The 27,370-nt window shown below is 38.3% G+C and overlaps 1 protein-coding gene across 6 annotated transcripts in view; it reads right to left on the bottom strand.

The window, feature by feature from the left end:
- ESR1 (estrogen receptor 1) overlaps positions 1-27,370 on the bottom strand; it is a 258,921-nt gene that overhangs the window by 133,711 nt on the left and 97,840 nt on the right. For 5 of the 6 annotated variants that reach the window (XM_070733732.1, XM_070733728.1, XM_070733727.1 and 2 more), the window contains one exon: positions 4,187-4,689. In XM_070733732.1, coding sequence (XP_070589833.1) covers positions 4,187-4,620 — 434 coding nt within the window. In that variant the 5' untranslated portion in view covers positions 4,621-4,689. Of the gene's footprint in view, positions 1-4,186; positions 4,690-6,366; positions 6,511-27,370 lie in introns of those variants that run through there. The other variant, XM_070733730.1, reaches the window with a different exon arrangement.

Here is a 27,370-nt window from a genome sequence, read left to right as displayed (position 1 = left end):
ACCTGGGAATAATTCATTTCTAGCTCTATAATTCAGGGAAGATTGTGAATATACAATCATTTTGGCAAGGCTATAATCAAACAAAATAGAATTTGTTTTCAATAAACATGACACTAGAGCAATCAATCAATATATATATAATAGAGTCCCGTAGAATATAGACTTACATTTCAGGGAAATTTATTTCTGAATGAATCATTTCCAGGATGTGTTACATTAACATTACCAAAAATAAAATAAAATAAAATAAATCTGCAAAAAATTAAGCCATTATAGAAGGAAAATACAGGGAAAAAATTTCCTGACCACAAACATAATAAATAACACTTTATCAAGACTGAACTGTTTCCTTCAAGGCTAATGAAAATTTAGCTTTAAAAAAACAGCCGCAAAAATATAAGAGACAGATAGATAAAGTAGTAGTCATATCCTCACTCTTTTTGGGAATAAATCTGATGGCCATTTGGATTTATTTTTAAATAAACCTGTGCAGAATTGCACTGCGTGACTATTAAAATAATATCACAATTCATGATATAGGTGCTATAAGTACTGCATACTATTAAAAGCATCTAGATTAACAAATCAGAGCAGTAATTCAATAATTCAACTTAATATCAGAGACTTTAAATTTACCAAGAATATTTAATTTTTTAAAAAAGAATGGATGCAAAATCTTTTGGAACTGAAAAATGTCATAGCAACAAAATGCACCATGCTCCCTATTGCTCCTGAGGCAAATCTAAAGAACAAAGCCAAGACCTTTTGAAATATACTTACAGTATATAAATCGTAATATCTAGTACTTTGTTTGTTAAAATGTTCCCATTATCTGAATTAGAGAAAATTAGAAAAATTAGAAAATTACACCACAATGAAATACTATGTTTCACCACAAATGATAAAATCACATCCTAAAATATCACGTATTTCACTTCCCCAATAAAAATGTATTGAGGAAAGACACCTCAGATCCTCCAGTCAAAGTAGTTGTTTGAGCAAAATTAGAATAGCAGACATCTGGGTAACATCAGAGGTAGGTGTTCCTCCTAAATTCACCGGCTTATTGAAAGTAAAGATATATGCCCATGTCAATATGTTGGCGATCAAAGTCATTAAAATGGTCTATACAGTTTTCTCCCCAATAAAGAGAAGCAGCCAGCAATTCAGGCGATTTCATCCCCTGGTGTCCTTAACATCTGCTATAAATATGCTGCCTCCTATACATGGGAGGAGAATGGTATCCTTCTGCTCAAACAAAGAAAGTTAGCCTTGTCTAGAGTTAGCCTTATCTTGAGTCTGTCATCTGTACCTCTATAACTATCTAGTTTGGTTCTGCAACCCAACAAGACCGACACAGACTTCAGAGGATAATAAGAACTGCACAAAAAACAATTGCTGCCAACTGCCTTCCATTGAGGGCAATGAAAATATTTTCTGACCCCTCGCATCCAGGACATAAACTATTTCAACTCCTACCCTCAAAACGTCGCTACAGAGCACTGCACACCAAGACAACTAGACACAGTTTTTCCCCCGAATGCCATCACTCTGCTAAATAAATAATTTCCTCAACACTGTTCAACTATTTACTAAGTCTGCATTACTACTAGTTTTTTCATCATTCCTATCACCCATCTCTTCCCACTTATGACTGTAAACTTGTTGCTTGTATCCTTAAGATTTTTATTCATATGGAGTGTTTTCTGATTGCTTTATTTGGCCTCTGTGACAATCATTAAGCATTGTACCTCATGATTCTTGACAAATGTATCTTTTCTTTTATCTACACTGAGAGCATATGCAACAAAGACAAATTCCTTGTATTCCTTGTATGTCCAATCACACTTGGCTAATAAAGAATTCTATTCTATTTTATTCTATTCTATTCTATTCTATTCTACTCTACTCTACTCTACACTGCTCTACTCTACTGTACTCTACTCTATTCTATTGTATTCTATTCTTTGAGTTCCTTTAAACTACCCAAAGCAGTCAATGACAGGGAGCTATTCTGTATGCTACCTGTCTGGGGACACCCATCATCGTCTGCTATGTGGTTTTAAACAAGGTTTCTCAGCAAAATCCCCACTTTGAAGGATTTGGCTAATGAAATTACCGGCATTGGGCATTCCTCAAGTGCAGTATAAATCAAGTGCTGTGTTTTTGTTTTTGTTTTCTTTTTAAAGGCAGCCAAGAAGACTATTGCCGAGAAGGAACATGGAGTGCTTTTTCCTCAACCTACAGTCACCAAGATATGGCCATTCCTCAAAAGCCATGTGTGGTTTCACTATACATGGCATATCTTCCATTCAGGCGAAAAACACTCTCAGATCCTGTCTTCCTGATTTCAGTCTTTCATCTTGTACTTAAAGTAAGTTTTTCTTGTTATCCCTACATAATTGGTGCATCCGTTGGATCTTTTATTTGATTTCTTTTCGAGTAACGAAATATCTTCCAAGTTCAGAGAACATCAAGGACTCCACAGTTTCTATCCTCCCCCCCCCCGTAACTGTCATTTCACCTACCTGATTTCATTTCTGACCAGTATCTAGGAATATATTTAATTTTTAATATTAGCTAAATGTTTAAAATTAGCGAGGACAGTATTTAATCCAGAGATCAAGGATTTCTTTTAAAAACATTCTGCAGTATAAATAGGGCACAAAATCAACCACATAGCAATTATGGTTTGCGAAGCAGAAATCGCCAAATTTTCTAAAATGTGTAAGAATGGAAAGTGAAAAGCAGAACAAATGAACTGTTAACACAGGTTCATTGCCACCTGTGCAAATTGAGCCCATATTTTAGGGCACAACATTAAACAAAATAACAAATGGAGAACAGATCCGATTGGGATATTCTTTTCAGTAATGCAGACATATTTTTATGCATGTATTTTAAGTTCTGCTGCCTATTCCGTGTGCCGGTGTGTGTAAGGTATGAATTTTTGTCCCGCTGTCTTTTTTTCCAAATTCTCATTCAGGAACCAACGGAGGCTCCCTTTGCTTGTTCTTTTTAACTAGGAAGACATATAGCTACGAGATGAACTGAAAATCTTTACATGTCTTGACTCAGATTAGGAACCACACATACTTGCTTTTGAATAATTAGAAAGCGAAAGAGCAGCTGTGCACTGCAGATATATAACATGATAGGTAGCTCGATCATAAATCCAATTTGCATAGTGCATATATCTGTATTTTTAAAAAAAATTAATTCTGCATTAGCTTATTATAAACCTGACAAGAGTGAAACAATGGCTACTATGTTTTGTTTTTATTATCTTGACACTGTTGCAGCCGCCACCGACTTCAAAGACCTCCAGAGCCCCTTTACAGCTGTCGGCCTACTAGAATAGTAATCTGGTACTCCCCCTTGCTTTCCTAAAAGTGTACGTGCGACTGTTTAAAATTAGGTCTTAACTCTTCAATAGGAATATGAAGGGTTATAGAGAAAATACATTTGGAAAACACTGTTGTAAATCACATTCTATGTGCAGAACACAGAAGCTTTCAATTCCAAAGCCTTTAAATATACTTTCCAAAGGCCATTTTATGTTCTCATTATGTCATTTATGACTGTTTGGGAAGGTGAATCATCAGGTATCCTGAACGTTTTATATAAAAGTCACTCAGTGCAATATAAAGGTAGACAAGGAAGAAAATATTTCTGACAATGGAGTGCAAATTCAGCTACATAAATTCAAAGCCTGGACTGAGAGGAGACAAAACCTGAAGTTTGCATCGCTCATTTTAATTTCCCGGCATCTCCGCTTTGGGGAGTTTTTGTTTTGCTTCAGTTTATTGTTTTTTGCAACTCAGTATTGGGGCTTCTGTTCTGGTTTTTCCCCAGGCTGCAGATTTTCTGTATGAAATCTGACTTGTTTTTCATAAGCACTTCATTTCTAGCATACACAGCAACAACAGTTGCTTACTAGTCATAACAGAGATTTTAATTTTCAAGACGTTAACACAATGCCTAATTATTCAGCAGTGACTCAACCATCCTGAAGGCATACCATTTCTAACACTGAATTTCCCCCTTCCTTGCCTTAACTCTTTTTTATATAATGCATTTTTTGAAGGAAAGAAGGAAAGAAGGAAAGAAGGAAAGGAAGGAAGAAAGAAAGAAAGGAAGGAAGGAAGGAAGAAAGGAAGAAAGAAAGAGAAATGAGAGGATTTACCTGTAGAATGCTGTTGGGGCAGCTTCTCGCATGGCAAAGCTGGTTGCTTCGTTCTCAAGGTAATAAGGTACCTGTTGGCTGTGGTGATGAATAAAAGGTGAAAGTTGTGGAGCCGACTGTAAAAAGACAACAGGGCTTGGGGGAACATTGTTCAGGGAATGAAATCCTCCCAGGCTGCTGGTGCCAAACGATTCACTCGTAGGGGCATAACTGAGGCTGGTTGAGCTGTACACTGGAGCGGCAGTAGAAAAATCGTAGGCAGCACCATCTGGGTAGTTAAACCCCCCAGTCTTGCTGCTGTCCACATACATTTCGCTGATCGGCCGTTCCAGAGGAATCTTCAGATGTGGTCTGCTGAGAGGCTCTAATTCATTGCCTTGTATTTGGTGCAATAAGGCAACCCCGGAGCTTTTTGTGTGAAGGGTCATGGTCATTGTCAGTGGCAGTGAACACGCATTATCTGGGCTCCGTGCAGGAAGAGGAATCAGCAGCCACCTGTCCACCTGGAAAAGGAGCAGAAAACAAGTTGAAACATTTGGCAAAAGTGTGCTCCTCAGCCACGTTATGCAACCATGCATGCATCCAGCTAATCCCAGCCCAGAAGAAGACACAAGCAAGGTAAGCACAGGGAGTTCTTTGGCTTGTTCTTTCTGCCTTGGAGTCTAACTTTTCATCTGAGCTAATATGCTTTACAAAGGTGTTAGCATTGAGCCAGGTATTTGCCTTCCCTGACATTGGTTCAAACATCACTCCAAGCACAATTGCTTCTGGATCTCTACCAAGTAATTGTTCCAGTATTCTAGTCATTTCATTTTTCACTATATTTTCTCTGTGGTTCTAATAATCAAAAACAGGCACCGGGGAAAAGTCTAGAGAGGCGCCGATTCAAAGCTCTGTCCATTTTACATTGAATTTAGTAATGAGCTGGCTCCAATTTATCTCCGCTTATCTAGACTCCTTGTTTTGTTCATCTTCATGTTTGCTGGAAATATGTAATGTGTACAGTGCAGTGACCCTGAGTAGGACTACAGTGTAACAGAGATACAGTTTGGCAAAGTGTGTTTGTGTGGCTGCACTTGCTCCTTGGTGCAGACAGCCGCAAACCATCAAATTCCAGCAAACAGAAATGAAAGTGCGAACTATATCTATGTAGGAGAAAAGGCACACAAACATACTTGCTTGCTGCAGTTATCCTGATTTCTGTTATTTAGCTACAGCCCAGTACTTTTAAAAAAAAAACAAAAAGGAAAAAGGAAGATAAGTCACCGTACTTATTATCAACAGAAGTCTTTGATGTGAATTAGAAATGAAGGAAAATATATAGAAATGAAAGCTAAACATGCACCCGTCATATAATTGCACATTAGCTATAAGAAAAAAAGAAATCCAGAAAAATAAAAAATTACTCATTGGGAATTTTTGAGTTTCCTATTGAATATTTAGTTTGGAGATTAAAAAATATCATTTTGGAAAAATCAGCGTAAATAGATTTTGTCACACTCAAATAAAAAGTAATTAAAAGAGAATTATAATATTTATTCAATTATATCATACACTTAAATCTATTTGTCCAGCATATACTTGCCAATGGATAACTATGTACTTCTACATCATTCATAAATGTCTATAGTAATATAACAGCTGATAAAATGAACTTTTTCCCCAATATGAAAATATACAAATTTTAGTTAGCCAATTTGAATTAATCAGATTAGGTTATTTCAAAGTGTTTTTTTTATTACGTACTCTAAGATCTCTTGCTTAGTTAGACATAAATGTAAAGGACTGAACTGATAATCAGTTCTGATAAGAAATATTTTTAAAACAATGTTATGAATCATGACAAAAAATGTCTCTGTTTGAGTATACAAGATATATTTGCCAATTCTGCAGGAAACAGGTTAATTATATGAAGTCCAATGAAGTCCTAGATTTTTTTCAAAATATAGCAAAGCAATCCCAACATGGCATTGGTCATAACTAAATAACTTTTCACACAACTGCTAAAACATATCTAATTATCACAACTGAAAATCATTTCAAGTATTATTCTAAATCTGAAACCTTGATCTATCTGTGTAGTTTGTACTGGTCTCATCTAGTTTAAATTTTGAAAAAGGAAGGAAGGAAGGAAAGAAAGAAAGAAAGAAAGAAAGAAAGAAAGAAAGAAAGTCACATACCTGACTATAGAGAGGCAAATCCTAGAGAAATTCTACCAATCTGAATTCAACGCAGGCATGCTTCTGAGAATAAGTGAACCGATCAGTGTGTAAGTCTTGACAGTTTTCATGAGACAGCAATGAAACTCTCTGCTCACGTATCTTCTGAAATTTGAAACGGAATAGCATTGCTACATAAAAGCTCTAAGTTAAAGGCTAGCTAATGCATGCAGAAAGTTTATTTGTTCAGCCAATCATGTAATGCAGCAGTATTGTACTCTCCTACAGGAGACTAGTTAAAGAAACAGATGTTTCAGCTGGCAATTATTTTGAAGCTGGAATCAATCCTGCATCAGAAAACAGGTTACGGTTACCACAGATGCAATTTTATAATCTCTGAACCATTTAACAAGATCTGTATGATGAAGGGGTGTTGCTTGTTTTTTAATGCAGTTTTATCAAGGTACAAGAGAAAAGACTCGCTTTGAAGTCAAGACCAAACGGCTGCATTAAGGTGTCCACAGAAGAGGAGGTCCAGATAACTGGAAAGCAATTATAGTTGCAGCTGTGAAAGAGTGGGAAACTCAGTGCAGGCATGCTTCTGAGAATAAGTAAACCCATCAGTGTGTAGGTCTGACTAGCACTTAATGACTAGCACCTAATCATATACCATCCCTAACTTAACCACGCACCAACTATGCCAGTTTTGCTGAAATTGTCATTCTGCCCAGCACAGTTGGAATGCGTGTAGGTTGACATACAACAATAACAACAACAACAATAACAACAACAACAGAGTTGGAAGGGACCTTGGAGGTCTTCTAGTCCAACCCCCTGCTTAGGCAGGAAACCTTACACTACTTCAGACAGATGGTTATCCAACATCTTCTTAAAAACTTTCAGCATTCACAACTTCTGGAGTCAAGCTGTTCCACTGATTAATTGTTCTAATTGTCAGGAAATTTCTCCTTAGTTCTAAGTTGCTTCTCTCCTTGTTCAGCTTCCACCTATTGCTTCTTGTTCTACCCTCAGGTGCTTTGGAGAATAGGTTGACTCCTCCTTTGTGGCAACCCCTGAAATATTGGAACACTGCTATCATGTCTCCCCTGATCCTTCTTTTCATTAAACTAGCCACGCCCAGTTCCTGCAACTGTTCTTCATACATTTTAGCCTGTAGTCCCCTAATCATCTTAGTCGCTCTCCTCTGCACTTTTTCTAGAGTCTCAACATAGATTCATTGAGAGCACAGCAAAAATGGAAGTTGCTACTGAAAGTAAGGGAGCAAGGGAGGAAATGAAAGGACAAGCCAATGGAAGAAAGGAAAGAGAACTAGGCAAAAAAAATTAGTGCCTCTGCTTTAAGGGGGCATCCCCAATGTCTTTGGGTCTACCTTCTTGCTCATGAGGCTATGTATCTCCCTGCCTTTTTTTTTAGTTTTGTGCATGTTTGAGTATACATATTTGTAAACATGCAAATGTGTCACATAGCCACTTTTGTTTTGGGTATGGCCTGGATTGATTGTGGTGGGAGCTGTCATCTAAGCTGAAAAGTTAAAGGAACAGGGTAGAGGCAGTCCTCACTTACAGCAATAGAATAGAATAGAATAGAATAGAATAGAATAGTATAAGAAATCTTTATTGCCCAAGTGTGATTGAACACACAAGGAATTTGTCTTTGGTGCATATGCTCTCAGTGTGCATAAAAGAAAAGATACATCTGTTGAGAATCATAAGGTACAACATTTAATGATTGTCATATGGTACAAATAAGCAACCAGGAAACAATCAATATTAATATAAATTATAAGTATACAAGCAAAAAGTTAGAATCCTGAAGTGGGAGGAGATGGGTGATAGGAAAAATGAGAAGACTAATAATAATAATAATAATAATAATAATAATAATAATAATAATAATAATAAATAATAATAAATAATAATAGTAGTTGTAGTAGTAGTAGTAGTAGTTGTAGTAATTAATGCAGCCTCAATGAATAATTTGACAGTGGTGAGGGAATTATTTGTTTAGCAGAGTGATGGTGTTTGGGCAAAAAACTGTTCCTGTGTCTACTTAGAATTGTGTATGGTCTGTCTGAGTTGTATGGTTTTAATAATGGGTTTTTAATGTGTTTTTAATGTATTGGATTTGTGACATTGTATTTTGTTGTGAGCCGCTTCGAGTCCTCGGAGAGGGGCGGCATACAAATCTAATAAATAATAATAATACTTGTTGTGGTGTGCAGTGCTCTATAGCATCATTTTGACGGTAGGAGCTGAAACAATTTATGTCCAGGATGTGAGGGTTCAGTAAATATTTTCACAGCCCTTTTTTTGACTCATGCAGTATACAGTCCTCAATGGAAGGCAGTTTGGCAATAATTGTTTTTTCTGCAGTTCTGATTATTCTCTGAAATCTGAAATATTTTGCTATGCAGCGTGGTCACCAAAACCAATGTCATGTGACCGCATGAACTTCTGATGACTGTTCCAGCTGTGACCTTGAAGAAAATCAACCCAGTCATTAAGTGCAAGGTCATGTGGCTGTAACCTGCAATGTCCTGCTGGCTTCTCCCTTGACTTTGCTTCTTGGAATCCAGCTGTGAAAGTCTCAGCGGGTAATCATATGAATGCAGGATGCTGTAAATGTCATAAATGCACACTAGTTTCCCAGCACCCAAATCATGATCACATGACCATGGGGACACTGATGGTCCCCAATTTTGAGGACCTGTCAGATGTCTGTCTCTTCAGCACCACAATAGTTTTGAATAGATGCTGAATGTGGGATGGCTAAGTGAGGACTACATGTAGTTTGTAGAATATTTGAGTGGGTCTGCATTCGCTTTTCCTATGATCGTTCTTTGAGAGAGAGTCATTTTGATCATCTTCCTTTTGCTGGTATATTCTTTCCTCACAGAAATGGTAAGGCTTGACATTTGCTCAAAGGTTGATAAGGTGATTGCAAAATCATTTGTATGATTGGAGCTGAATCATTTGTTTCAAAAGCTAATGTTTTTGAAACATAATTCTAACACAAGTACAGTGATACCTTGTCTTACAAACTTAATTGGTTCCGGGACGAGGTTCTTAAGGTAAAATGTTTGTAAGATGAAACAATGTTTCCCATGGGAATCAATGGAAAAGCGATTAATGTGTGCAAGCCCAAAATTCACCCCTTTTGCCAGCCGAAGCGTCTGTCTTTGCGCTGCTGGGATTCCCCTGAGGTTCCCCTCCATAGGAAACCCCAGCTCCAGACTTCTGTGTTTTTGCGATGCTGCAGGGGCATCCCAGCATCACAAAAACGAGTGCTTCGCTGGCAACGGAAGTCAAGAGGTGGGGTTTCCTAGCGAAAACAGCGCTGTGTTTTTGCGATGCTGCGATTTCACTCAGGCTCCCCTCGCTGGGAAACCCCACCTCCGAACTTTCATTGCCAGCGAAGCACCCGTTTTTGCACTGCTGGGATTCTCCTGCAGCATCACAAAAACACGGAAGCCCAGAGGTGGGGTTTCCCATGGAGGGGAGCCTCAGGTTCCCAGCAGCGCCAAAAAGGGTGCTTTGCTGGCAACAGAAGTCCTTAGGCGGGGCATCCCAGCAGCAGCGGTGGGTTTGTAAGGTGAAAATAGTTTGTAAGAAGAGGCAAAAAAATTATTAAACTCCGGGTTTGTATCTCGAAAAGTTTGTATGACAAGACGTTTGTAAGATGAGGTATCACTGTATTTATAAAACCAAATGGGTTGAAATATGGCCATGATTTTTAGAACTGTCTATGTCAGGGATAGGCAAAGTTGGCTCTTCTATGACATGTGGACTTCAACTTCCAGAATTCCTGACATAGCATGGTTGGCTCAGGAATTCTGGGATTTGAAGTCCACAAGTTATAGAAAAGCCAACTCTGTCTATCCCTGGTCTATGTATTCATTAAGACATCCACCGCCAGCAAGCTTTTATAAGTAGGTATTTATACTACTGCCTACAAAGCAGTGCAAAAACTCAACAGGAGCAAACTGCTGAATAAATATATACATAACGGGGGAATAATAACCTACTATATATTTAAAGTAAAATAAATGGCTAATAAGCTCTGTTCAAGTATAAGTAGCTACACTTCTTGAGACAAAGCAGAAAAATAAGTAATTTATGACAGAAGATCAGAACTGTCTAAATATGTACCTCTCTTGATACATGCAATAATCTACTGAGCCAAAGAGAGTTTCCCTATCCACTTATTCCTTTGCTACCAATGGTGCATTTATTAATAGCAATTGAGATATAAAATATGAAGTAGTGGGACAGCTGAGAAAAATAACCTGGTTGAGGCAGAATGGCTGCCAAAAAAGGTTTACTGAGCAACTTGTTCTTCTCTACAAGTCTTTTCAAGCATATCCTTCCTTGTTAAAAAATTGTTCTTTCCAAAAGCATTCTCTTGAGTAATGTGGTTACGTTTTATGAGCTTCAAAAGATGGGTTGGATTATGTTGCTTATATTTCCATGGTGGTTGTGACAGTAAGAGTATTCAGTCCTCAAGTGGTGTGTTTTCAAAAGATTACCCACAAGAACCTCATGAAAAATGGAAGTTTAGGAATCAGTCCAAGCAGTGTGGATCTTCAGGAACAGATGTGTTATTATAAATATCCTGGAAACAATAGGTGAAAGGAAACAACAGGTATTTTGAATGATGATGGCCTAGGAAGGTGAGACTGACTGGAAGCAGCATTAGAACAATTCTTCTAGCTCCTTTTCTCTGTTGATGTGCTCAACTAAACTAGGACTTCGGATCTAACTGCAAAAATCCTGATTTTAAAGGATAGCAAAAAATAGAGGAACCTCTAAACTATCATATCAGTACAATTTGCCTTTTAAAATATCCAACAATTCTTAGTTCTCACTTCAGTTTTATAAATAAATAAATTCTCTGTTTAAAATTCTTTTATTTATAGAACTAACTAACTAACTAACTAACTAACTAACTAACTTATTCATTCATTCATTCATTCATTCATTCATTCATACATTCATTCATTCATTCATTCATTATTTGGATTTATATGCCGCCCCTCTCCGAAGACTCGGGGTGACTTACAACATATAAAAAGGCAATATACATCAAAATTAAATAAATTAAAATTAGAAGTTATATCTAAAAACTAAAAAAAACCCAATTAAAATACAAGCATATGCCTGCAATCAACAAACCCACTATACATTTATCGGCCAGGGGGAAGAATCTAATGACCCCAAGCTTGGCGGCATAGGTGAGTCTTTAGACTCTTACAAAAGGCGAGGAGAGGGGGCAGTACGAATCTCTGGGGTAAGCTGATTCTAGAAGGCTGGGGCCCCCACAGAGAAGGCTCTTCTCCTAGGTCCCAAGCGACATTGTCTAGTTGACGGGACCTGGAGAAGGCCAACTCTGTGGAAACTAACCAATTGCAGGCGGCAATCCCATAAGTAATCACTCATTTAAGTGTGAACTAACTAGAATGTCTGTTAAAACAAAGTTCAAATAAAGACGTCTCCTATATGTTTAAGAAAAATAATCACAGTTAGAGAATTTAACTCAGTTCAGCTTTAGAATTTTAAGTTCACCACTATTTTAATTAGGCAGATAAAGAAAGTTATCATCAAAGAAAGAGGATAGTCATCTTTCTACCAAACGAGAAATCTTGTGAAACCCTAAAGACTTATAACACAATTGCACAAATTGCCATCATAGTCCACTTAATCAGATGCATGGAAAAGGCAATAGTCAATCTGTAGTTTGTTTTTTTTAACATGTCACAAAACTCCTAATTGCTTTTACAAGAAAGGAACACTGTTAAGTAATGTACCCAGTCATAAACCTTTCTGTGTACTTTCTCATTATCTCTCGCATAATGTGGCTTTTTTTAAAAAAAAAAATCAACAAATAACTGCACACTAAATAGCATATTTTTTTTCACCTTAACAAACCTGAAAACAACTTATGTGATTACTTAGCTAAACTTTATAATTTCAGAGGTGAGAGAACTATTTTAGGACAAAGCTACAGATGTTTTAAAAGAATTTGCTTTAAATTCTTTTAGGGGGGGCAGAATCACAAGGGTGTTGCTAAACAAATACTAATATATAGAATGAGAATGAAGTGGATCCTATTCCCAGCATTTTGATAGGCCCTAAAAAACAAATTATTGAGATTCTACTTGTGTGTGTGTGTGTATTATATACTACAATGTTCTAGGTAAGGCTGGGTAAGGTAAGGTAGGGCTAGAATATGAATTCAGTAAATGTGAAAATAAAATTACACGTACCTTTATTATACATTGCAGTATATCTACCAGCTGGGAGAAGAGAAGGAAAAGGAAGGGAACTATCCCGATTTTAACTTACATTTATGCTGGGGGAAAACATGTTTAAGTATTCTACGGAGCAAAAAGCTTTACATTTGACATTTTGATATGATACAGGATTCAGAATACACTGAATCATGCTATTGATTTTTGTTCCCTTTTAAACAAGAATACATTAGTTCCAATAAGTAAGTGAAGATTGCCATGTCTATCCATTAATATCTAAATATCTAAAAAAAATTGAAAGACTAGAAAGCTGTAGGATTATAACTCTCTAGTGAAAAGAATAGGCTTCTTAAATTTTGTTTCATTTCCGCCAAAGGAAAACAGAATCATAATTGCTTCTATTTCACTAAAACGATAAAAACTCACACAAATGTCGGTCTCTAAGGGACCAATGCCAAGATGATGAAATGTGTTTTGTAACATGATGTTGCAAGCTTTGCCCTTTCATACTTGTGTTGCGATGTTGCCTACAAATAACTGAGGAGTTGAGTTTGCATTGCAACAACACAATACATTTTCTCACTTGCCTCCTATTCTATCCTGCCTGTGGACATCTATCAATAGGGAGTTAGACTTCAGTTCTGGACTACCATGCTACAAAACAGGATAAAGCTTGCAGCAATAGAATTTGTATTGTGGTGAAGTTATTTCTACACTCTTCCACTAAAATCTATACATATATAAAAGCTGAATGCCACTCACACATCATCATGAAATCTGCAGCACCGTTAAGCCTACAAACTAGAAACTTGGCATGTATGTTCCTCTTGGCTTCTAGGTGCTTGGCAAGAAAGGATTTTTTGAAATGACCATCAGATCATTAGTTATTTCTTATATTATTATTAACACACTCTAATGCTAAGAAGCTAGACATTCTACTCCCCCTCCTCACCTGAAAAGAACTCTGCTCCAACTGCAAGTGTGTGTCCAGTAGATTACTCATCCAGCCTGTGGACTGGGAGTTTAGACATTCTACTCCATGCTAAGGAGTTCAGTTTCATAGTGAAACATAGGTTTCCAGCTACTACTATCATATAAAATTGTAAGATGAACTGTCATAATTTTTCAGTAGAAAACTGTCATTCATTCAGAGATACATATAGATAGAGAGACCCTCTAGCTTGCTAGCCATGATGAATTATCAAACCATGCCAGGCAGTTTGTCTCCAGTCCCATTCATCATTGGAAGGGAAACCACAAATAAGCAGCTTGAAGTATGCAACAAAACATTATCATCATAGTAGTTAGATATAAAATTTGATTAGTCCCAGACTCTGTCTGAATTCCATCTTGCAGATGCTGTCTTTAGAAGAACAGTAATATACAACATCATTATGAATAAAATCAATATGAATGAAACAATATAAAGCAATTATGCTAAGAGGTAGGGAACAAAACTGAGATCAACAACGCTGGTTTGGTGAAGGTACTAACAGTTGAATTTTATTTTTCACTGATACTCAAACTACCAAGTATAGTGAATTCATTATGTATTTGTTGTTTTCTAGCATTTGCTCGACTTGATAGCAGTGTACTCTTGTTTTGCACTGTGCCCTCTGCTGTTCACACAGTGAAGCAATCAATGCACATTGTGGCAAAGGGTTTTTGTTTCTCAGCCAGCTGTCACAAAGCCTGACAATACTTATGGCTTAGAGGGAATGACTGGCTGGCACTAGTGCAGATGATGGGAGACATTAATATTTGGAAGGTTCATAGCTAGAGACAGAGATGGGTCCCTACCAGTGCACCCCAGTGTGCTGGTCCAGTAGTGGACCACCAATTGTGCAATTTGCATGTTTATTTATTATTATTTTTATTTTTATTATTTATTAGATTTATATGCCGCCCCTTTCCGAAGACTTGTTTATTTGTTTGTTTGTTTACTTATTTATTTATTTTATTCGACTTCTATGCCACCCAATCCCAATACCGATAAAATGAAGTCCAACATTATCTGAAACTAAAACATTGTCTAAAACTAAAACCCCATAAAAAGTTATTAAAAGACAGACACAATCATGTACATACACACCAGTCATAAAGTTGGCCATCAAAGATGTAAATTTATGGCCCCCAGGCCTGCCGGCCAAGCCAGGTCTTTGTGGCCTTACAAAAGGCCAGCAGGGTAGGAGTCGTGCGGACATCGGGCGGTAGTTGGTTCCATAGAGCCGGGGCAGCCACAGAGAAGGCCCTCTCCCATGGTCCCGTCAACCTGCATTGCTTAGTCGACGGGACCGGGAGGAGGCCAACTCTGTGAGCTCTTATTGATCCTGTAAATAGTTTGCCAGTCCATGCGCAGCGCCATTTTTCCCTCTAATTTTTGCTTCTTTTTTTACTCTCTGAGCATGCACAGAAGTAAAATCATCCCTCTGCACATGCACAGAAGGAAAATCATCCCTCTGCACATGCACAGAAGGAAAATCATCCCTCTGCGCATGCATAGAAGGAAAATCATCCCTCTGCGCATGCACAGAAGGAAAATCATCCCTCTGCGCATGCACAGAAGGAAAATCATCCCTCTGCGCATGCACAGAAGGAAAATCATCCCTCTGCACATGCACAGAAGGAAAATCATCCCTCTGCGCATGCACAGAAGGAAAATCATCCCTCTGCGCATGCACAGAAGGAAAATCATCCCTCTGCACCTGCACAGAAGGAAAATCATCCCTCTGCACATGCACAGAAGGAAAATCATCCCTCTGCACATGCACAGAAGGAAAATCATCCCTCTGCACATGCACAGAAGGAAAATCATCCCTCTGCACCTGCACAGAAGGAAAATCTCATGAGGGGACATGCATGCACATGAAACATTGTGATGAGCACAAGGCACACCAGTAGGCAGGCAAGAGGAACCTGCCCCTGGCTAAAGAGAGAATAGTTAGTTATCTCCTTACACATCCTGTGTGGTCGTGATCCATTTCAGACAGGGTCATCAAGCTGGCTTCTGGGCCCAAAAGACAGCTAGAAGCTGGGTCTTCCTCCTTAAATTCTTTAACCACTACTCCCTATTGGCTTTCATAAGACCCATGTATGTATCCTGGTGAAAATAAGAAGTCTTTTGGTGGCAACATAAAGTAACTGAACTTTCTTTCCAAACGAATTACATTTGGTTCCTCTTCTCTTTGCGACTGCTTTTCCTTCCAGGTACTAATGGTTTTACAGGGCTCAGGGTCAAAAGGGCAGGCTCTATGTAGTCAGGCCATGCAATGTTTCACAATCTATTAAATACAGTTGATTCTCATTATTTGCGGTAAGGAACTTTATATAAGACTTTCTGTTTTATAAAGTTGTGGGTCGTTCATCCCAAGGGAAATATAGCTCATTTCTTTACTGTAGGAGAACTGTAACCAAAAGGCAACTTGTTCGACCACAGCTGGAAATGTGAATGTCAAGGCAAGTCGCGGTTTTTTCAGCGCATTTCCACAAATGACCACAGAAGTACTGCATGTGTTAATTTTGGGGTTACAATTAGAAATGCATTATAGCAAGTAGGCAAATTTGCAAATTCAGAATCCGCAAATAATTATAGTAATGCAACATACACAGAGACACACAGACACACGGGGCATCATACAGGAATGCAAACATTTAGTTATTTATGAGATTTATGAGGTTTGAGATTGATAAGATGCCCAATTTGCTACAACACCTGGCAGCTTACAAAGTAAAATAAAACACAATATAAGCAGAAAATAAATGATCAAAGCACAGTCTAGAGAAAATTAACACTCAGTTAAAGGACTAAAACAATCCCCCCAGCCCCACCGCCAGGGTCTATTACCCCTTCTAACTCAGTCTGGGGACAGAGCCAAGTTTTAAAGGCTTGTTATAAACATTGCTACAGTGGGAGCCAACATAGAATTGGTCTGCAACTTTTAAAGCAGCTATGTCTCTTCTTGGGAGATAGCACCTATTCTATCCATTTTAGGGTTTGTAAATGCAAATGTCAATTTTGCTATCTAAACCAAATGGGAATTGTGGCATGTAATATTTTCCTTCTCGTATGAAAGTCCCTTGAAATTCACATACAAACACATGCACGAGAAAGTACTAGTAAATTTCTAAGTGCCAGATGGGAGAACCTAAATTTGGAAGGTTCATAGCTAGAGAGGGAATAATTAAATCTCTCCTTACACATCCTGTGTGGCCCTGATCCACTTCAGCCATTCTCTCTTTTTTTTAATTAAATAAAAAGCAGATGCAGATATATAGTGAGGCTTATGTGACCTTCCAACAGCTTTCTCCTAATAATACTATATTTTCCTGGTGAGTGTAATAAATTCCTTTCTCTGATGTTGTGTTGTGAAGGCTTGGACTTGAAAATCAGCTTATAAACATTTCAAAAATATAAATCAGGGCATGAATTCATTTAGTTATTATTGGACAAACCACTATTCTTGTCTCTCTCTCACACACACACTCACACACAGCTGCAATATGGAGTAATTCTTTCCAGGGATTCAAGATTATTGTACAGATTACTAACATGAAGCTTACCAACTACTTCAAAAGGTACAAAAGGACAGGGCCAACATCACTAACACAAGATTTTATATCTCCAAAAACAGAAGGTTTCCTCTCTTCCAAGAATGAAGTCATTGTTACCGCAACTACCAACATGGGACATCAATACGTGAGCACACAAACACGATCTCTTTACCTAGCTAACTTTAGGGGTATTTTTTCCCTGATCATTATCTACCTTTGCTATCTGCATGATTTTGATAAAACTATAATGGCAGGTGACCATTGTTTATTTCAGTTATGAAATAAGAAAAGAAAGCAGGAAGGGGCAGAATGGGACTTTAGGGCTAGACCACTCCGTCCCAGCAACACTGACAGTAATTGACCCTAAAGGAAAGAGAAACATCATAATACATTCCTACTCGAAGGTTGGTACCATATTACATCTTCTTGTAACATCTGCTTGTTAGAATATGTAAAAATATTTTTCAAATAGCCTCAGATGGAGATTTAGAGACCTGAGATTTAATTTCAGTGTATCACTGGTGTCACTTAATCTCTTAGGAACACTGTTCTACTGACTGTAAGTTCAGCCCATATAGTTAATTGTATGTGATACTAGGAGCATTAGGCAGAATAGAGTTTTCCCCATCTTGCTTAATAGCAATATCATTTAGATGTACTGTATATACTGCTCCATAGTTCTTTACAGTAATGGGCAGCCAAAATGTTTACTGCCACACTGCGGGTGTGATTATTTTGTGTGTGTGGCTTAATGGTCATGTGATTAGATAAGATTGGCTTGCCGGCCATGTGATCAGGTGGGAGTGGCTTGAATGATCATCATTGTTCAAGTGAACTGTTAAGTCCTCGACTTAAAACCTTACCAGTGTCAGTCGCAGGAGTGACAATTTGCTTCGCGTTTCCTGCACTCTCCTTCCTGGTTTGCTAGGCTGGGTAGCTAGGCAAATGGGTGCCGCCAGAAGTATAAATGCTGCCAGCGCCGCTTCCACCCACGCCTTCTGCTTGCACCTCAGGTGGGAGGTGGCTGCGTGAGGCTGGAGGGGAGCTGGGCAGGAGAGAGGGAAGTTCATCTGAGGCCAGGAAGGAGGAAAGAGGAAAAAAGCAAAGAGCGCAGATGCAACAGCAGCAGCAGGGGGGGAAAGGGAGAGCCGAGCCGAGACCAGTAATCCAGGAAGTGACAGCTGCCAATCAGTTGGAGCTGTGCACGCATCTTCATTTTTGCCGATGGAGCTGTGTTCCATGTCCTGCCTGCTGCCCACCCCTGGTGCTTTATAGCCTTTACAGAGGTGGGTTCCAGATTCTTCTACTGCTGGTTTGTTCAGGGATGCACTGCACCGGTGTGTATGCGTTGCATGTTGCACATGTGCTTTATGGGCATGCATGCACAGTACTAAAAAAAAAGCTTCCATGCATGCACAGAAGCAAAACACAAGATGGCGCTGCCCATTGCGCCACCGAAAGAAACGGCTCAGAGGCGTGGCATGCCGGGGTCACTGTCAGTTCCAGCGACCCAGGCCGCCTAGTTACTAATGTTTCCATAGAAACAGTCCAAACTGGTAGGAACCCAATCTATTTACGGCATTCTCTGTCAGCGTATTGCCCCCAACAATCTGGATCCTCATTTCATTGACCTCAGAAGAATGGAAGGCTGAGTCAACCTTAAGCCTATCAAGATCAAACACCAAGCTGTGACAGAGGTGGTAATACTGCAACCTAACCACTGTGCCACCAGGACTTAATTGTTCAATGCTACTATAGAGCTGACCAATCCATTGCTACCTTTTCTAAATAGCCTTAAATTTGATCTGGAATTCAATATCTCGTGTCTGATTATAATCTCCAATCCCCTCTGCTATGAAACCAATCTGGGAAGGGAGGCTTAGATAGGAAATCAGCATTTCTGGTGTCATAAGAGTTTGATAATTGTGCTCACAAATGCTTTCTTCGTGAAGCAGAAATATGTGTAAAAGCTCTTTGTTTCTAGCAATTGGAAAGCAACCAGATTTGCAGGTAGTATGAAATCAACAACATTATCTCCCAGAGTAAGAATCAAATTTTCCTTCTATTTAATAGTACTGTATGGTTATTCTTTACTGAAAAGCTTTCCCAAACTAATACTACCATTCTTGTTTCATTCAGATCTTCCTGCATCTAAATGCGGAAATATTTGTTTAAAGTGTGATCTTCTAAGCAAAAGTGAATGGATTTGCTCTTACAGATTTTGAAATCCTTTTGCCCCCCACTACAGATCATCTCAACCCACCTCTTCAAATCTGCTTGGGTCCCTCAGTGCAAGTTCAGAACAAAGTGTGACTCTGGGAGCAGGGGCAAAGAGAAAGAAGGATAACTTAGGAAGGAAAGATTCACTTGATACGGTTAACTGGCCCCCATTTTGGAGAATACTTTCCTCGGCTCACATTGGAACAAATGTTTGCCTTCTGCAAAGTTCTTTAATACATAACTATTCAACTGAATTTCAACACTGCTAAGGATTTATTGCATCAAATAACAAGCTACTTCTTGTGTACTATTCCACTACTAAGAATCACATTATGACTGAAATATGGAACCAGTAGTTTGCCAAACAGTAAGTACTCCAATCAAATTGGAAAAAAACCAAAACCAAAACGGCTATCCCCTTTTTGCACTGACAAAGGAGCTAGTAAAAATGAACCTTGTTACTAGCTATTTGGCTTTTTAATGTGTTGTGTAAACACAAGAATGTATTTTCATCTCTCAAGTGGAACAAATCGGACCTCAGTGCCTCAGTAACCATTTCTTTTCTTTTTTGGCAGAAATCTCAAGTCACAGATCAGAAAAGATCAAAGAGCAGAGTGCAGTGACAAAGGAGTGAACATTGGGGTTACTTATTACTTTAGGAGTGTTTGTTTGTTTCTTTTTCTTTGGTTTGCATTGTTTTTGACCCACACAAGATTGATTTGGCTTTTCTGAGAGGGCAGCAAAAAGGTGCAGAGTTCTTTTGCCCTCAACGTCTCTCAGCCTTTCCTTCTAGCCCACAGACGGTCACATACTGCTTTAAAGTACCTAAAGTGCCACTTCCTGCCATAATTTCCTAATTACTAATTCTACCCAATAACCATGTTTCTTTTGTTTTTTTCTGTTTTTTTTGGCCTCGGTCATCCTGTCTACCTGATCCTTATGTCCTCACTATGAACTTTCCTTCTCTGAATTTCCTGGGTTTTTTTCCCCCTCCTGTCTCTTCTTCCAATCTGTTTTGCCCTCTTACAACTTCTCACCTTATTTCCTGCAAACAACCCACATTGCTTCTCCCAGCTTGTCATTAACTTCTCAGATTTCTGCAGCTCTTTCTATCTGATCCCAAAGGACAGAAATGCACCTTTCTTCCTCATCACAGAGAAGACATTGTGATCTTCAATGCAACATTCCCTCTAGTTTTTTTGTTTTCTTTTTGTAATAAATTGTCTAGAAACATAGAAACATAGAAGTCTGACGGCAGAAAAAGACCTCATGGTCCATCTAGTCTGCCCTTATACTATTTTCTGTATTTTATCTTAGGATGGATCTATGTTTATCCCAGACATGTTTAAATTCAGTTACTGTGGATTTACCAACCACGTCTGCTGGAAGTTTGTTCCAAGGATCTACTACTCTTTCAGTAAAATAATATTTTCTCATGTTGCTTTTGATCTTTCCCCCAACTAACTTCAGATTGTGTCCCCTTGTTCTTCTCTTCACTTTCCTATTAAAAACACTTCCCTCCTGGACCTTATTTAACCCTTGAATATATTTAAATGTTTCGATCATGTCCCCCCTTTTCCTTCTGTCCTCCAGATTATACAGATTGAGTTCATTAAGTCTTTCCTGATACGTTTTATGCTTAAGACCTTCCACCATTCTTGTCTGAAAGATTCTCTCTCTCTCTCTCTTTCTCCACCCTCTGTTGACAAAGAAAAAAGCTACAGTATGTTTTTAATGTTATTGTGTTATCCTTTATTTTATAAAATAAGAGCAAAAAATAGAAACATTTTAAAAATCCAATAATAATTAACCACTTCCCAGTAAATTAGAAATATAAAATGTGGCCCCAGCTACTCTGGATATTGTTTACATGCATTTGCCGCCCCGAGTCTCTGGAGAGGGACGGCATACAAATCCAATAAATAAAATAAATAAAAATAAATAAATTTGCAAATGCTCAAATGCTAGGCAAAGCTCCAGCATGGCTGTCCCAATGGCTGTCCAAAAGGTGTTTTTTTCAAGAGGCAACTAAACTTTCTGGTTTTTCTTTGAAGACATTTTGCGAAAAGCCTTCAAAGAAAACCCAGAAAGTTCAGTTGCCTTTTGAAAAAACCGCCCTTGGGAAAAAGTGTGAGCTGGATGAATGAGAATCTCCATAAATCTCCAGTATGGCTGTCAAGTCAACAGAAGCTACGCTACCTTCAGCCTCAAAGCCGCTAGAGTAAAATAAACAATGTTTGCCCTTTCACAACCTGGCATTTCCAGCCGTGCTGGACTTTAGTTCTTACAGTTCTGGCAGTCACAGTGATTATCAATGCAAACTAGGAATTATGAAAGTTAAAGGCCACCACAGTTGAAGAGCATCTAATTGGAGAACCTGCATGTCCACTAGCCTTTAGGAGAAAGCTCATAAATGCTTTCTCCTTTCATAAGTGACTAATTTTCAGTGACTAATAGATCATAGTGAAATGCGATTAATTTCTGTCAGGCAATTTCTGACGCGATATCAATGCAAGAGTTTCTACCTATCCAATTTGATCCAGTAGTTTGCGCAATGTATAATAAGGCCACTAGGGGCTGCATCAAGTGCTGGAACGTTGAAGGGTTTGATTGGGTTGTTCAGTTATGTTTGTCAGGTATAAAAAGAGACCTGTCCGAGGATTACCTCAGTTGCGGTTGTGTAGTTATTCAGTTAAGCTTCGTAATTAAAGAGCTATTAATATTCAAGGAGTTGCCTCCATCATTGCTCTCATTACTATACTATACTATATTATTTATAGTATATAAGTATTTTTTTCTGAATTTCTTTGTTTGTTTAGGGTTTTTTAAAAAAAATTTAAGAATTATAAGCCAGTCAGAGTCATTTGGCTGAAATGGGTTGCTATAGAAAGTGAATGAATGAGTCCGGGAATCAATGAACAATTGAACAAACAAATATATAATTAGATAAATGCTTTAAAGACTTAACTAATCATAATTTCCCCTCTAACTATCAAATGTAATGATTCACAGTATATTAGTTTGCCCAAAGGCACAATATTCTATAACTTTACTCTTAGATATTTCACAGTATGCTTTAGGAATAGGATTGCATTGGCTGCCAATCAGTTTCCAGTCACAATTCAAAGTGTTGGTCATGACCTTTAAAGCCCTACATGGCATTGGACCAGATTACCTCCAGAACCCCCTGCTACCGCACGAATCCCAGCGACCGATAAGGTCCCACAGAGTTGGCCTTCTCCGGGTCCCATCGACTAAACAATGTCGTTTGGCAGGCCCCAGGGGAAGAGCCTTCTCTGTGATGGCCCCGGCCCTTTGGAACCAACTCCCCCCGGAGATTAGAATTGTCCCCACCCTTCCTGTCTTTCGTAAACTACTCAAGACTCATTAATACCACCAGGCATGGGGGAGTTGAGATATTCCTTCCCCCTAGGCCATTACAAGTTATGCATGGTATGTTTGTGTGTTTTGGTTTTTATAAATAAGGGTTTTTAGCTGTTTTATTATTGGATTGTCACATGCTGTTTTAATCATTGTTGTTAGCCGCCCCGAGTCTACGGAGAGGGGCGGCATATAAATCCAATAAATAATAATAATAATAATTATTATTATTATTATTATTATTATTATTATTATTATTATTACACGTTGCTTTCTTTTCAGTTATGAAAAGGTCTTCTGGAGTTTGCGGGGTCACAAATAAGCCATGAGGATGAAATTTCTTAAGCAGCTATGTCTTTTCCTAAAGGATCCTAGAGAAAGACGCAGTTATGTTAAGAAGTCAAATTTGTAAAAAAAATTGGATTCATCCACTCTGAAGCATTTTTTAAAAAATAAAATACAAAGCATTGCACAGTCATTCTTATAAATGTGCTACAAGTTTAGTTGGAAGTAGAAATGTTGTAATACATCAAAACAGTTGGAAGTGAGAATAGACAGTGACATTGCACACATCCAGTTATAAATAATTACTATTGTATAGTGCCCATTCTTTACAATATTTATACATGTCTCTTCATTCCAATAAAACTTGAACAGAATATAGTTTAGGACAGCAGCACTTTATGTTTTTTTAATGGTGTGATAAACAAGTAGTTCAACTCTTTCATTGCTCAGTCACAGAAAATAGCTGTCTATTTAGGTGCACAAGAAATCATTAAAACAACAATTTAAGAGGATATCAAAGTTCTTTACCCTGAGACAAACCTTCCAGAACAGAAAAAGACTGAAGTTTGGCAATTGCTTATATTTTCTCCTGAGTCCTCTTAATTGTCTAGGTGCTAGTGAATATTCAATAATCTCAATGGGGATTTCCTGGTGATTTTCACATGAACAAAATTAGAGTTGGATAGGCCACTAATTTACTTATAATAATTTTTCTGGTTCTTTTTTTTCTAGACTCTCAGCAATGTTCGTAGCCACTTGAAACACTCTGAAGAGGAATTAATCAGATTGACCCATAATCAGCTTGATGATTAAAATATAAATAGGATGATATTTCTCTTCATTACTTGTGAAGATGTGAGGTTAGCTAATTGGACAAGAGCTTAGGAACAGAGGCTCCCAGGAATGTTTTATATCTGCAAGAATCTGACGGCTGCAAGCTGTAATTATATAATATCAGTCCTGTAAGGATTACTCTGGATATCCATTTGTTTCCAGGTATAGTGCAGAGAAATGAAGATTTAAAAACTCTGAAGAATTTTAATCCAAGACTCGCTCTCATATCAGACTAATTGGTCATAAGCCCACTGCAACAATATCACCAAAAAGGCTTCTAGAGTTGTTCACCTGATCCTACATAGCTTCTGCTCCGGCAATCTCACACTACTAACAAGAGCCTACAAAACTTTTGCCAGACCCATCCTTGAATACAGCTCATCTGTCTGGAACCCATACCACATCTCGGACATCAACACCCTTGAAAACGTCCAAAGATACTTCACCAGAAGAGCCTTTCACTCCTCCACTCGAAACAGAATACCCTACGAAAATAGACTAACAATCTAGAAAGCTTAGAACTACAACACCTAAAACACGATTTAAGTATTGCCCACAAGATCATATGCTGCAATGTCCTGTCAGTGACTACTTCAGCTTCAACCGCAACAACACAAGAGCACGCAACAGATTCAAACTTAATATTAACCGCTCCAAACTTGACTGTAAAAAATATGATTTTAGCAATCGAGTTGTCGAAGCGTGGAACTCATTACCGGACTCAATAGTGTCAACCCCTAACCCCCAACATTTCTCCCTTAGACTATCCACGATTGACCTCTCCAGGTTCCTAAAAGGTCAGTAAGGGGCGTACATAAATGCACAAGTGTGCCTTTCGTCCCCTGTCCAATTGTCCCTCCTTTATCTCATATATCATATATATTTTCTTCCTTTCATATATCTTCTCTATTTTTATATATTTTCTTCTATCCTTTTCTTTATATATATTACTACATGTCTAGCAATATCCTACAAATTGCTGAAAAGATCCTTCTACAGTACTGATGGCAAACCTTTTTTTGCTCAGTTGCCAAAAGGATAGGCAAACGCCCGATAGCGCATGCGCACTTGCCAACATCCATAATGCAATGCCCTCCCCGCATGCATGAGTGCACCACCCCCACCCTGCTGCTCCCCCATGCATGTGTGCAAGACTCACTGAAGCCTCCAGACTTCTGGTAGGTCCATTGGGCCATTTTTCACCCTCCCCAGGCTTCAGGGTGCTTTCTTGAAGCCTGGGAAGGGTGAAAATGGCCTCGCCCCACTCTCTGGAAGGTTGAAAATCAGTTGGCCAACACACACATGCATGCTGGAGCTGACGTAGGGCAATGCTTCACGTGCCATCAGGTATGGGTCCATGTGCCACCTGTGGGACATGTGCCATAGGTTCTTCATTATGGTTCTATAGGCTCTACCTGTGTAACAGACCTGTTTGAGACTACAGAAAGAGCTTTTCCAGTAGCCATATTGGATGGAGTCTGGAAGTCTCCATATTGCAAGGCCAAGAAGGCATTCTTTCTGCTGGAACTTTACCAATTAGATCCTCTGTAGGGAATTATTCTCTCCTACAGCAAAGTAAAAGGAAGATGATATTACCTTTGATCTGTCAGGAATTAAAAATCCTGAGGTAATATCTTAATGCAGAAGGAAGGCCTATGTTGAGAATGCTGAGTCATTCTGAGGCAATTGAGCATGCAGCAACCTAGTAATTATGTAAATAGTATTTAACTATGCAAGGGCTCTCTGTTCTCTGTTTTCTGTTAGCTGTGCTCTGCTGCTGTCGTGAGACGTGTGCTCTGAAGCTGCTGTATTGCTGTATTGATCAGTTGGTTCCTGTGAGTTATTGTAACTGAGATAGTTGTAAGGAGATACTAGTGAGATACTAGTGTGATGGAGGTATAGTATAGATAGTATACAGTAGTAGTGTAAATAAGAAGTAAATAAATTTTTCTAAGACTTCCTACTGCTGCTGTGTTTCATTGAAGACTTCAACTAAACTCCATATTTACTGGCCTGTGGCTGGCTGGTTGGGTTGGTTAGCTGGTTGGGCTGGTTTGTTGCTTGGGCTGGCTAGCTTCTGCAAATGCAGCTCTGATATTATATTTATCTGTTTATAATTTTAATTAAATATTATTGTAATTATTAGTTTTGTCCACGTGCATAGGTTTTCGGTTCTGTTTTCCCAAATATTTAATATGAATTGATCTTAAATGTGGTAAAATGTATTAAGTAATATTCTGGCATTTGAAGAGTAGCATATTTTTGTACAATAGCATTATGTATTGCTATTGTTTTATTGCCTTATTTGATTTATTTGTACACATACATCTTTTTCTACTTTAATAAGCATTCACGACAGCTAAAAAACTACAGGGGGAAAAATGCAAAGATGTAATAATAAAGTAATAATAAATCTACATGTTACACAACCTTCACAACAACAAAAGAAATTACAATAAAACATAAAAAGTAAAGAAAAAAAAGATAATGAGCATGATGAAATGAGGTTTCTCACCCTCCTTCACCAAAGGCCTTCCCAGCTCTTTTATACAACAACAGAACTGGGGACATTCACATCTTAAAGGGAAACTCATTCCAGAAGACAAGGGCTGCTGCAGAAAAAGTACCCTCCTGCGATCTGGAGAGAGGTGACATTGTTTAATCAAAGGAATACACCAGCCCTGCAAGATCTAATTATCCTGACAGTCCCTCGAGTAATCAGGTCCGTAAAGCCATGTAGATCTTTACAAATAACAATCAGTATCTTCAACCGCATCTGGAAGCACACTGGCAACCAGTGCAACTCACAAAGCAGAGGTATTACACTGACATCTGGAGGCATGTCCATTGCTGCTTATGCTGTTGCATGCTGGACCAGCTGAAGCTAATTAAAGTAGAAAAATAATCTCACTCTTAAAAATGATGGAAAAGATGTCTAAGCATGAAAAAGGGTGGGCAAAACGTGTTCCTTAGCATGGGGACCACTATTTTCTCCTGCCCCTGACACATCAACAGAGCTTCAACCAACTAGAGATATTAGAGTTTCATTGTAGTGTCAATTATATGGACTGATGAGAAGGCAAACCTTGATGAACAAAGCAAAAGCATTGAATTTTTATTAATAAACACATATATAAGAAATACTAACATTTAAAAAAGGATTGGATTTTTGTTTCTAAACACATATGTAAGAAATGCAAACAGATTAGATAGCTTATATCCAGAAATGTGTGTCTCATGAAAGAGAGTATCTTTAACAATAATTTAATAATGTTACACATCATGTAACAGGAGAATAAGGAAAATAGATGGCCATATATCTTTGGCTGTTTCTTTACAATATGTCAAACAATTCTCAAGGAACATATCCAGTTCCATGAATAAGAGCTGTGTGGAAATCCTCTAGTCAAGAACAATAAAAGCACTTTGTTTCTGGCAACCATCCATTCCGCTTCCATTACAGATGCTAAGTCTTGGATGATAAAT

Source organism: Erythrolamprus reginae, chromosome 1, assembly GCF_031021105.1.
Source record: "Erythrolamprus reginae isolate rEryReg1 chromosome 1, rEryReg1.hap1, whole genome shotgun sequence".
Classification (NCBI taxonomy): Eukaryota; Metazoa; Chordata; class Lepidosauria; order Squamata; family Dipsadidae; genus Erythrolamprus; species Erythrolamprus reginae.
Note: the sequence above shows the minus strand (reverse complement) of the source record. Positions and strands in the feature narration are given on the sequence as shown.